The 13,881-nt window shown below is 35.6% G+C and overlaps 1 protein-coding gene across 7 annotated transcripts in view; it reads right to left on the bottom strand.

Moving 5' to 3' along the window:
* The window catches only part of CPEB2 (cytoplasmic polyadenylation element binding protein 2), a 70,885-nt gene that overhangs the window by 11,654 nt on the left and 45,350 nt on the right, over positions 1-13,881 (bottom strand). For all 7 annotated transcript variants that reach the window (XM_035005290.1, XM_035005287.1, XM_035005285.1 and 4 more), the window contains 4 exons: positions 7,173-7,343; positions 5,931-6,020; positions 589-707; positions 203-317 (listed from right to left, as the gene is read on the bottom strand). In XM_035005290.1, the coding sequence (XP_034861181.1) occupies positions 203-317; positions 589-707; positions 5,931-6,020; positions 7,173-7,343 (495 nt within the window). The remainder of the gene's footprint in view (positions 1-202; positions 318-588; positions 708-5,930; positions 6,021-7,172; positions 7,344-13,881) is intronic.

Here is a 13,881-nt window from a genome sequence, read left to right on the forward strand (position 1 = left end):
ATAGATGAGTGTCCACTTCTCCACTTACTTGATAGTTTTAAGAATACTTCTCAGAATTCTGTAGTGAACAACTCTTGGAGCATAAGGAATCTGCCCCTTGCCTGCCCAATAGTGCCATGTACATAATAGCTCCCCAAAATTTACTGAATTAATATTTAATTTTTTTTTAAAAAGAAGCAACATTTGTTAACATTCTACTTACCAGCCCTTAATGGCCTAGGAACACCTCCAACAAAAATTGTTTTTCGAGGATCCAAAGGTTGAGAACCATCCATCACAAAATCACTATCACTTAAGTTCCAAGGACGGATCTGAACCTATGAAGAAAATCACATCGCTATAATGGGTCTTACTCCCTTGACAACTTAGGCTGCTTTGTGCCAATTAACAGTGGTCCTTTTATTTTTCAAAATTCAGTTGGATTTGAAAACAAATTATTTTTTTAATCTAGATACTATAAGTTATCCAAATTTTTAAAAACTGAACTCTTAACATGGTATTTTAACTTTTTTATCATTAATAATTACTTCAAATCAGTTTTTGGAAAACTCGCATTTGTAGCCTAAAGTTCATGTAGTATTTACTTACTGGTTTGTCCTTGATGGTGGGGCTGGAAACACACAGGTACAGTTTTCCATCTTCTTCAATACAAGCATCAATTAGTGCCTGAACTGAGCTCTCTTCTTGAAAGAGAAGGAATGCATAGCCTGTAATAACCATTAAAAATGAGGCAATATGGCAAAGTAAGTGATTTCACCCAAATTTCAGTACTGTTTAGAAAATACATGCTTTAGGAAAAGAAAAAAAAATTATCAGATAGAACCGGAACCATTAGACTTTCTATAGGAGAACATAATATCCTACGGAATACACACAAAAACAGATACTCATTAATTAGCTACCCTATATAGAGTGCTTACTATACAATTCCTTGCTAACAGCTTTACATAAATTATTTCATTTGCTTTCCACAACAAGTCTGTAAGACATTATTCCCATTTTATAGAAGAAAAACCCGAGGTATCCAGCAGTTAAAATGATTTGCCCCAAGTCAGTCAGATGAGCAAGCAGTTGATGGAGTAATTTCAAACCCAGGAGAGCCCCCAAGGTCTCCCAACATACTGTCTTATTCAAGAACTTGGCAGGATTAACCCCTTGAGCATATTAGGAGCAGAAGATTCCTAGAAATGCCCTCAGGCTAAGACACGTTCTGGTGCACACTTTGGACTAGAGCACACTTGGAAAGGCCCAACAATTTCCATAAGGAGGGGGAAATAACCACAGTCAGCATGACAACTTCAAAATTGTACTAAGAAAACTACCTTAAGGAGGCTGGAGTGAAAATGGGTACTCCAGCATGGGTCAGAACCTTAAACTCAAACTCTCAACTGGGATGAGCTGTGGAACACTCCTTTCAAATCGTCTGGAGACTATGTTTGGACTTTGGACCCAAGCTCTTGCTTAGATGCCTGTACCTTTGGGAAATATGCCCTTCCTCCTTTCTTTGTGATAACAGATTGTAAATCGTTAAGCAGAAGAGACTTCATTATAAAAAGAAGGTATCAAAATTTACACTGCAAGTTCACCATTACGTAATTGTTCCTTAGAAGCTGATAACTAACTGACCAAAATACACCCCTTTCCTTGACAAGATTTCTATGCAAACAAACCTAGAGGATTGTAATCTGGTTCTAGTACGAAGAAGTCATCAAGCAGGCCATGCACATCTATTTATTCCATTAGACAATGGTAAATGTGAGGTCATGTTTTATGCAGAAATCAAAACACATAGCTTTATTGCCAACAATGGCTGTAATTGCCACAAAGGTCTGATGTGACACAAAAGTGCTTCATTTTAAATTTATAATACCTAATGGCATAAATAAGCCATCAAACCAACCTTTGCAATAGAAACTTCCAAAGGTGTGATTATGCAAGATTAAGAAAACACACTGTAGACATTTCCAACTGCTAGAAATAATTTAAATATGCTTGAATAAAAAATGAAGACTGGTTTTAAGTGAAGGCTTTAATTTTGATCCAAGTTAAGGATTTGAGAGTTATAACTGTTTTGTAATAATTGAGAGGATATAAGACCAATTTACTAAAACAGTATTTTAAATTCAGTATTTTTAATGTTAAGATTTGTGATATTAATTTTTGATATTAATATTTTAATTTTGCTTAGTTTTTAAAGTAATACTTTACATTCAATATATTTTTTATTTATTTTTTATTTTTTTGTTTTTGTTTTTTGTTTTTTTTTTTAAAGATTTTATTTATTTATTTGAGAGAGAGAATGAAAGAGAGAGAGCACAAGAGGGGGGAGGGTCAGAGGGAGAAGCAGACTCCCTGCTGAGCAGGGAGCCCGATGCCGGACTCGATCCTGGGACTCCAGGATCATGACCTGAGCCGAAGGCAGTCGCTTAACCAACTGAGCCACCCAGGCGCCCTACATTCAATATATTTTTTAAAGATTTTATTTATTTGACAGAAAGAGAGAGAGAGAGAGAGAGAGAGAGAAAGCATGAGCGGTAGGAGGGGCAGAGGAAGAAGCAGGCTCCCCGCTGACGGGGCTCAGATCCCAGGACCCAGAGATCATGACCTGAGCCAAAGGCAGATGCTTCACTGACTGAGCCACCCAGGCACCCCTACATTCAATATTCTTAATATTGCTTAATGATTTGTGTGATTATTAGGGAAGAAATGTTTGTATCACAAAACTAATTAAGCAACATGGCAGGTAAATTATGATCTAGCTAAGGAAAACCATTAAATATTAAAATACTCTTACCAAAAACATACTATACAGCAAATTAATACTCACATTGGGTGAACCTTATTCACTGTAAAGGAAACATAAGTACATGTGTGGCTCCATATCCAAGGGCTCACTGGATATTTCTGTACCAGTGTTTCCAAACCATGGAAAATGAATTACAACAATGACAAAACTGCTTAAAAGAACAAGGTTTGGAAACACTGGTCTTTGACAATGACAATTAACTATAATTGTACCAAAAACTATGACTTGCCAGTGCTACTTTTTTGAGGTCTTTTTGTTTTGTTTTCAGTCTGAGAAAATAAACTAACCATCACCACAAAAACCACAATGACAACAACAATGGCAACAAGAGCAACAAAGACAGCAACTATTCTGTTTGATTAAATTTGTGCCAACACATCTTTCTAGGCTTAGAGTCCATCATCCTGTTATATGAACAAGAGGCTCAGGCAAAAAATGTATACCTGTCTCCACACAAACCAATTTTCATTCCTTTCTAAAACTGTATTTCAATTCCTGCCTGGAACTCTGTTCAACTCCTTTATGTCTATATAGATTACACAATACCTTCAGATTTGATTCAGAACTTCTCAGTGAAGCCTTCCCCACCTACTTCAGGTCAAAGGAACTTCTCCATCCTGTAGTATTTATAGCTGTTTATATCATTTGTTAGCCAATTATTATTCTGTGCATTACCAAGAATACAAAGATGAGTAAAGGCAGAGTCTTTTTTTTTAAGATTTTATTTATTTGAGAGAGAGAGAATGAGAGACAGAGAGCATGAGAGGGAGCAGGGTCAGAGGGAGAAGCAGACTCCCTGCCGAGCAGGGAGCCCGATGTGGGACTCGATCCCAGGACCCTGGGATCATGACCTGAGCCGAAGGCAGATGCTTAATGACTGAGCCACTCAGGCGCCCCTGAGCATGCCACTTTTTTTTTTTTTTTAAAGATTTTATTTATTTATTTGAGAGAGAGAGTGAGAGAGAGAGAGAGCACAAGAGGGGGGAGAGGGACCCTCCCGCTGAGCAGGGAGCCCGATGCCGGACTCGATCCCAGGACTCCAGGATCATGACCTGAGCTGAAGGCAGTCGCTCAACCAACTGAGCCACCCAGGCACCCGAGTAAAGGCAGAGTCTTACAGAATATGGGAAGAATTGAGTATTAGCAAAATCATCACAGATTTATAGAGTTGTAAAAATGTAACACTGTAGCTGTGACAAGTGCTATGAAAGAGCAGAGCAGTGCTAGGAGACCCTACAACAGGAATTTGTGAACGTTAGGCGGGTCCTTAAAGTATCCTGTGAGCAACCAATGTTTAAACAGATAAACGGGGGTATGTAGATGAAGACACATGAGAAGGGCCTTCAGGGTGAGAGAGAATACCATACACAAGAGCCCTAAGGCAGGAGAGAACAAGGCTGGTTTTTGGAACCGGAATAAGAACCAATAGTGGGAGAAGAAACCAGAGAGATGGGGAGGCTGGGCAGGGCAAACAGATTTTTGCCTTTTTTCTAACTAAAAGAAACCACTGAAGGGTTTTAAGTAGATGGTCAAGGGACAGCACTATCAGATGAGTTTTCAGAGAGATTATTCTGGCTGTGCTATGGGAGAAAAACTGAAGAGAGCCAGAGGTATGGACAGACTAGTCACATTCCTGAAGTAGGCCAGGGCACTGGTAACTTAGGCTGGAATATTAGAAACTAATTGGCATTTTTATTGAACACTCAAAAAACTATAAAAGGCCGAGAGTGAAACAATGGACAACATATTAAAATTCAGCTTAAAACTCAGCAATAAATTAAAACTCAGTAACAGATTAAAACTCAGATGAACAAATGAACATCCACATCTATATGGAGCTAATTTTCTCTCTAAACTAAGTATCAGGACCTCCAAGTCCAGTAAATTCCAAATTTGGGTGAAAATTTGGGGTACATGGAAAAAGGTCTATAGCTTTAACCAGATTCTCATAGAGACCTGGGATTCAGAATTCCTGCTCAAAAGATGTTCTTGATTCCATAAATATAAGATCTAAAGGTATAAAACAAAAACCACTGTGTTATTCCATTTCTCTAAAAATCTACGTGAACTGGTAATGGAGGTTCTAGAATTCTCAGTGACGAAAAGTGAGATATCCCATATAATTCAGTACCAGAAACCTCTAGTTTTTGTATGCCAATAACTATTCTAACATGTTTCCTTTCCCAGAGCCCAAATCAGGCCATTTAACATATCTATTGGAGTCTTTTTTCCAGGCTTGAAAATTCACTTAGCCATGAGAATAACAGGGTTTTTGTTTCTCTAAAATTTTATTTCAATGATGTTCAAAGAAAAGTCTTAGTTTTTCAACCTCTCCCTTTCTTTTTATTCATTTCAGAGAATCTGCCATTAGCAACCTGACTGGATTCATGTTTAATTCTCTCCACTCACCTCCCCTGCTCATTGTGGGCAAGGGGTACTTACTTCCGCTCCCCACTGATGGTGGCCTTGCTTTTGCTCACACGAATGAGAGTGTGATTTGTGATCTTGTGCTATGGTGACAAGCCACAGTAGCATCCTAGCAATAAGTTACTAGCACAATTAGGTATTCTCTTCACATCTGATCTCTTTATATAATGGGGGTTCGGAGCAGTCACTTTCTCCTCTAGCTAAATTCACCCACAGAGTAAATATTACTCTTTTGCTATCTGCTATTGTTTGGAACACTTAAGTAAATCTTGCAATATTTATACTATTCATGTGTTTATATTTTTCTCTCACTTCAAATAGATCTTAATTTCACTGCATAGAGGGACACTTTTTCTGTGTCTGTACCCAAGTTACTTAGAAGGATGCTTCAAACAGAGAAAAAAACCCTCAAAACATTTGTTGATTTGAGTCTTTGAAATTATTGTCAAATCATTATAGAGAAAGCACGACAAGGGTCTAATGGTTCCTGAGTGGCTTAAAGTGAAACTATGATAGTCCTTAGGCCCATTCTTCCTCACTTGACACATGTTATCAGCCTTCACAAATTATTAGTTTTTATATAAAGATAGGATGATACACAATTCTAAAAGAAAAGAAAACACAAAGTAATTGATATTGTCTTATTTGCTCTCATAAAACTGATTCCTTAGAAAATATTAACAATAAAAACTCTTACCTTTTGGTGGAAAATAGGACTTGCTTTCGGCTTTATGAGGCCAATCTACTACCAAGGGCCCAAATCTTCTGAAGCTAGCAGTTATTTCGTCTTAAAAAAGTACAATAATACACATTAGGAATTAGTTTTAATGGTTCATTTTGGAAAACAAAACAAAACAAAACAAACAAACAAAAAAAACCCCCCAAACCCATATTTTATAAGTTAAAGATTTAATATTTAAAAGTACTAAGTACCCTAAGCTAAACTAGAATATGAAAACTCAAAACACATCTAATACCCTTACTAAAAGAATATATGAAATAAATAGGTATTGTAGTCAAAATAAATTTATTTTTAAGCAGCACATTGGCCAGAGCAATCAATTCAGTGTGAGTTTTAAAATTTTATATAACATTGTGTAGATACTAATGGATTGATAGTATACCAAACTACAAATATTACTGGCTTGAAAAACATGCCAATGTTATCTCAAGTTAAACAAAGAGACGATTACTGTTTGATAAGTAAAATCTCATAGGGAAAGAAAAGGTCTGCTAGAACAAGACATGTAGAATTATCACACTCATAAAATATACTAAGGTCTGACACACACCAGGTAGCTTCACTGAGACAAATACAAGTCAAATACAATGATATACTCTAGGTTATTTCATCACATGAAAACCTTATTATACTAATTAACACTTAGAATAGGTTGTGGATATTTGAATCGTAATTGAAACATTTCTCAAAGTGTATCAACATCCTCTTAGTTGTGAATAAGAGTGGCAGATTTCCCACAACTACACAAACATTAGACAGCTTCAGTATTTTTAATCTTTACTTTGAATTATTTTCTTTTGTTATTATTATACATGATTATTTTTACTATGTTCTGTTTCCATTACCCTTTTGGGTTTTACTACCTATTTCTTACCTGTTTCTAACAGCCTATTTATTCTTAAGGAAATTAAACTTTTGACTATCATGCACTGCAGGTATTTTAGTTTGTGTCTTGTATTATGGTAATACAAAAGATTTTAAGTTTTATTAGAAATAACAGTATGCATTTTAACATATAAAGAAAAAATCTTTAAACTGTTCAATTATCTCCTGTTTCATATTTCAACAGGTGACAGAACATTTAAAACAGAGATGGATATCCATTCTGACTGAAAATCTTGAGGTAAAAAATTCCATACCCCCAATCACATTGTATTTTAAGTTTTTGTTTGTTTTAAGCTCAAATTATCACTCTACCTTCATCAATATCTGGAGGAAGACCACCAACAAAAACTTTTCGAGAGAAGCGTTCTATTCGTTCTCCATTTTGATGAGCTGAGTAACATGTGGGTGAATTTAAAACACCAACTTGATCATTATGACCATCATCGAGCAGACCATCATCTATTGGAAAGAGGGAAGAACGACCTAAAATATAAGAACAAATATAACCTGAGTCTCAGATACAGGGAAATGCTAAAGTCAGGCACTAAAATAGCAATGACAAATTCAAAGGCTTAAAATAAGGTGACACAGGCATAAAAAAAATAAGGGAAATTCAGACAGTTTAAGGTTTTAATTACCTGGATTCAAAAGAGAAGCAGTCTGAAGAATGACTCAGAAATAAACATAGTCATATGACAACAATTATACTGCAAACACTAGATCACTTCAATTTTTTATGGAAAGCAGCAAGAATCTGATGTATGGGGACAGTTTAAACTGGATGTGTTACAGGAGAAACCTTTGAGAAACTGATGGCAAAAGGGAAATGGCACAGACTAAATAGATAAGAGCACATAATAAAAAGCCACTTGCAGACCACAGTAAGTAAGGACAAAGGCAACAAGTAAGACTTGCATATAAGGTTTTGAATTAATTGATTACATATGTGACAATTATATAAGAGGGGAGATAGGGCTTCTGCACATGTGCAAAACAGAAAAAGGCATCCCCTCTAGGGCTTTGGTCCCCATCTAAGCCCACCATTCAGGGGGTACACCCTTTGTACAGGGCACGTCCTGTATAATTCTCTGCAGCAATCCTGATGCTAGACTCCATGGGATTCTAAAAAATAAAATGACTTAATAAAATATAGTCCCCTGTTCTCAGGGATGTACATTTAGAAAAGATAAGATCTATACATGTAACTATTGCACATATCCATAAGAAAGCTTCAAAGTACTTCAGAGGAAGTTTGTTGGAGGAAGGGAGTAGTCTGCCTAATAAATGGGTAATTTCTTAAATCCTCAAGTGAAACTGAATGGCAATTGCGGTAAAAAGGGAAAGCTAGTGATATTTACTCAGTGCATTAGAAACGTTAGAACATGGTTTTGATATCTTCTGCCCACTTTTTGACTTGATTATTTGTTTTTTGGGTGTTGAGTTTGAGGAGTTCTTTATAGATCTTGGATACCAGCCCTTTATCTGTAGTGTCATTTGCAAATATTGTCTCCCATTAAGGAGGGCACGTGCTGCATGGAGCACGGGGTGTTATAGGAAAACAATGGATAGTGGATCACCACATCAAAAACCAATGATGTATTGTATGGTGACTAACATAACATAATAAAATTTAAAAAAATTAAAAAAAAAAAAAAGAACATGGTTTTGAGTAAATTTTCCAAGTGGAAGGAGAAACATAAAAGAGGAAAATATGAATCTATTTAAGAAATAGGGAGGAGTCAAAATTAACTACTACATGTTGGAAATAAGGAGATTGCAAGTAATAAAATAGCTTTGAGGCTGGTCAGAATACTTAGCCTTGAATGCCAGTGCTAAAGGAGATGTTTTATTTAGTATGTGATTAAAATAAACAAAAAGATGGATATGTGGGCTCAAGCAAGATAATTTTACTGGTGCTTTGGGAAGACATATAGCAAATGTGGTTAAAGTGATTAGAAATGACCAGATCAGGAAGGATGAACAGAGGAGATAACTACAGCAGTAAAGAGTAGATATCTGGGAAACAAAACAGAAAAATGGAAAGGAGAAACTAAAAGAAAGCATTAGAACATGAATAATGAGAATCATTAATTAAATATAAGGACAATAAAGACAAAAACTGGTATAAGAAAGGGTAGATATGGAAGGAAACAATCAACAAAATTAAAAGCTAACCTTTGGAATGGGAGAAGACATTTGCAAATGTCACTGACATTCTTTTTTGTTTTTTTAAGATTTTATTTATTTGACAGAGACACAGTCAGAGAGGGAACACAAGCAGGGGAAGTGGGAGAGGGAGAAGCAGGCTTCCCGCTGAGCAGAGAGCCCGATGCGGGGCTCGATCCCAGGACCCTGGGATCATGACCTGAGCCGAAGGCAGACGCTTAATGAATGAGCCACCCAGGCGCCCCAGACACTGACATATCTGTTAAAAAACTGGCAGAAGACCTGAACAGACATTTTACCAAAGAAGACATACAGTTGGCTAACAGACACATGAGAAGTTATTCATCATCACTCATCATCAGGGAAATGCAAATCAAAACTACCATGAGATTATCACTCACACCAGTCAGAATGGCTAATCAACAACTCAAGAAACAACAGGTTTCGGCAAGGATGCAGAGAAAGGGGAACCCTCTTACACTGTTGGTGGGAATGCAAGCTGGTGCAGCGACTCTGGAAAACAGTATGGAGGTTCCTCAAAAAGTTAAAAATAGAGCTACCCTATTATCCAGCAATTGTACTACCAGGTATTTGCCCAAAGGATAAAAAACACTGATTCAAAGGGATACATGCACCCCGATGTTTATAGAATTATCAATAATAGCCAAATCATGGAAAGAGCTCAAACGTCCGTCGACTGATGAATGGATAAAAATGTGGTGTATATATGTACAATGGAATATTACTCAGCCATCAAAAAGAAATCTTGCCATTTGCAACAATGTGGATGGAGCTAGAGAGTATTATGCTAAGCAAAATAAGTCAAAGACAAATACCATATGATTTCACTCATATGTGGAATTTAATAAACAAAACAGATGAACCCAGGGTGGGGGCAGTGGCAGGGAAAGAGAGGCAAACCAGGAAACAGACTCTTAACTACAGAGAACAAACTGAAAGTCGATGGAGGGGAGGTGGGCAGGGTGAAATAGGTGATGGGGATTAAGGAGTGCACTTACTGTGATGAGCACTCGGTGTTGTATGTAAGTGTTGAATCACTAAATTCTACACCTGAAACCAATCTTACACTGTATGGTAAGAAACTGGAATTTAAATAAAACCTTGAAAGAAAAAAAAAAGAAGGGTAGGTATGTGAAGCTGCATAGACTGAGAGGATATTCAGAATTAAATATAAGATAGGGGGTTGCAAATGGTGTGGAGAAAGGAAATAAGCCACATTTTTTAGAAGAAAGTCAACTTTACAGAAATGACACTTGAAGGTTCTTTGTAGTATCACTAGACAACTCCAGAGAGAAATGATGAGGTAGTTCCTTGAGAAACTTAAAAGGTAGTAATGGAACATTCAAGGAGCTCAAGAAAGGAGTGGGGTAAGATAAGTATAAGGGAAGTCAAAATATTATTGTAACACAGTGCCAAAGAAAAATGTGATAAAAGTAAAAACAAACAAAAATAGGAGCCATGAAGTAACAGTGTGAGATGTTAAGATAATCATTTTAAAAAATGACAACTATATTCAAGGACATGCATGATCTTTGAAGGTAAGCAATTTTAATAAAGTTGGATGGGAGCCATGCTACGTACTGTAGAGTTTATTATAAAGACATCAAAAGAAGATGATTCTTTAGAAGTTTATTAGAGAAGGAAAAAGAGAAAATAAGAATGCAGGGAAATTGTTTTTCTTTCAAGATGGAATGAAAGGTTTTTTTTTTTTGGATGAGGAGACTATGCACAGAATCTATAGCATGTGCCTTAACATGTACAAGTAATATTCAACATTAAAATGTCATTAATATATCATCTTGAAAAATACAACACATAATGATACAAGTGATATAAACAAAGACAATGTGAAATGTGATGGCCTGTGGAGAACTGGGGTTGGGATGAGAAGGAAGGGGGTTATATGTTTGTACTGTAGTTAGCTGGGTGCTGGAAGTCAGAATCTGAAGTTTCTAACACCAAAAACAGGGAGGAAGATCCTATTTGTATAGGAATAAGGAATTATTATACAGATTCAAATTCAATTTAAATAAGATGTTCTGAAAGATGTCCTTGTTCAGAGTTAACTTTGTGAATATTAATTTAACTTTTCCAATACCTTTGCTATCAGAAATAAGGACCAATGTAAAACAAATGTCAATAGTCTGTGTGAACAACAAAAAGAAAGCCCTTCAAAAGTATTTTATCTATTTCATTTAAGAAAATAAACCTCATCAAGATCCATTACAAACAATATTGTGAATAACTGGTTCAACTTCTAAGGTTGGACTTTATAATAGTTTTAACTATAACAAATAAATTATAGTAAATAAAATAACTATCAAAAATCTATAATCTATGTCTAAAATCTAGTAACCAAGGCTCAGCTGAACAAAGGATGTAATAGAAAGTCTAAGAAACATCACACACTGGCCATACTAACAATTTTCATTGCTAGGGGTGCCTGGGTGGCTCAGTCAGTTAGGCATCTACCTTCGACTCAGGTCATGATCCCAGGATCTTGGGATCGAGTCCTGCATCGGGCTCCCTGCTCAGTGGGGAGCCTGCTTCTCCCTCCCCCTGCCTGTGTGCTCACTCTCTCTCTCTCAGACAAATAAATAAATAAAATATTAAAAAAAAATTTTCATTGCTAGAAAATCATGACCACTTTCAAGAAGCCATAAAAATTATGGAATTAAGTACTCATTTAAAAGAGGAGTTAACAGAGTATACATCAAAAATTTCACTTTTTATCTTGCCAATTATCTTTCCCTATAACCTAAATTAATATGGCTATAAAAGGAGAACCACTAAATAATGACATCTTTCATGTGCAGTACACTTTAAACATGCTTTGTAAGAATGATACACACATATATTTAGTGCCTGAAAATGACTGGCAATAAAGGTAAAATTATATATGCGGGGAGAAGTAAAATTTGATTATAAAATGATTTGGACTAAAATACCAATGGTTTTCAACCAAAGGTAACCAAAAATTACCTTTCTCTTTTTTTGCTCTGAAACTAGGATGTATTTTCAGGTTCTTACACTTCAAAAGACTGAAGTTGAATGATAATGAAAACACAATATAAAATTTGTGGGAGGTAGCAAAAGCTATATGTTTAGAGGAAAATTTCCATACTTAGAGAAATCAATTTATAGTTTTAAATGCATATTAGAAAACAAGAAATGCTTAGATAATCCTAGTTTCTGCCATAAAAAGATAGAAAAAGAATAGCAAATTAAATACAAAGAAAGTAGGATGAAGGAAATAAAAAACTAAAATCAATGACATAAAATATAGACTAACATGAAAGCAAATCAACAAAGCCAAAAAATCGCTCTTCAAAAACTTATAAAATTGATACACCTCTAAGCAAAGTTTTAAGCAAAGTTTATCAAGTTTATTAAGAAAAAAAAAAACTCGGGGTGCCAGGTGGTTCTGTCGTCAAGCCTCTGCCTTCGGCTCAGGATCGGATGGAGTCCTACATTGGGTTCCCTGCTCGGCTGGAAGCCTGCTTCTCCCTCTCCCACTCCCCCTGCTGTGTTCCTGCTCTCGTGTGCGCTCTCTCTCTCTCTGTGTCAAATAAATATTTTTTTAAAAAAACCCCTCAATTTACCAATACTAAGTATGGAAAAGGGGACATCAACCAACACAGAGTCTATGTACTTTTAATAAAAGGCTACACTTCCTAACTAGTTTTACAACCCTGATAGTAAAACCTGGTAAGAACATTACAAGAAAAAAAAAAAACTACCTTCCAATATCCCTTATGAACATAGGAGGCAGAAATCCTAAAGAAAATACTGACAGATTGAATCTAGAAATATACATAAATGGAAAACACATCATGATTAAATGGAGTTCACCCCCAGGAATATACGACTGAGTCAGTAAAGCATGCCACTCTTGATCTTGGGGTTGGGAACTCGAGCCCCACGTTGGGTGTTAGAGTTTACTAAATAAATAAACAAATAAATGGAAAAAAAAAATTTTTAAAGTATAGTGATATAAGATTAAAATTCTGCTCTTCTCTCTGTTCAAAAGACAAAGTTTTCTTAAATTGCTGGTTTGCACTTGATAAAAAAAGAGTAAGCAAAAAAAAAAAAAAGAAAATCAGTTACTGTAATTCACATTAACAGAAGGAAACAGAAATATCATACAGTCATTTCCACAGATATTGGAAATGCACCTGATAGTTCAACAGCCATTCATGATTAAAAACTCCCAGGAAACTAGGAATAGGAAAGAATTTCCACAATCTGATAAAGAGAATTAAAAACTCAGAGTTTGCATCTTCAATGATAAACTATCAAATGCTTTCCCCCTGAGGTTTGGAAGAATGTTCACTATTTCTATTCAAATTATTTTGAGGTAGATGATTTTCAGATGAGAAAAATAAAGTGTCAAATACTCGCAAGGAAAAAATAAAGCTGTTCCTGCTAAGAACATGATTTCATACAGAAAGTGAAATTCAAAAGACTCAAACTACTAGAAATAAGTGCATTTAGCTAGGGGACAAATACAAAGTCAACTTACAAAAATCAACTTATTTCTAGATGATAGTACTAATTGGGAAAAAATTTAAAATAATGCCATTCCTTATGTCATCAAAACTCATCAAACAGTAGGAATGAATTAAACGAAAGGTATGTAAGACCTTTACACTGAAAACAAAAATTCGCTGAGAAATTCTACAAGACTAAAGGAAATGAAGAGAGAGAAGAAATCAACATGTGAGAATGTAAATTCTCTCCAAATTATAAATTTAATACAATGTCATTCAAAATCCAAGAAAATTTTGTCTTCTAGAAATCTCAAGGAAATTCTGAAATTTATGATAAATCAAAG

The sequence above is a fragment of the Mirounga leonina genome, unplaced genomic scaffold (assembly GCF_011800145.1).
Source record: "Mirounga leonina isolate KUSES-001 unplaced genomic scaffold, KU_Mleo_1.0 Mir_129, whole genome shotgun sequence".
Lineage (NCBI taxonomy): Eukaryota > Metazoa > Chordata > Mammalia > Carnivora > Phocidae > Mirounga > Mirounga leonina.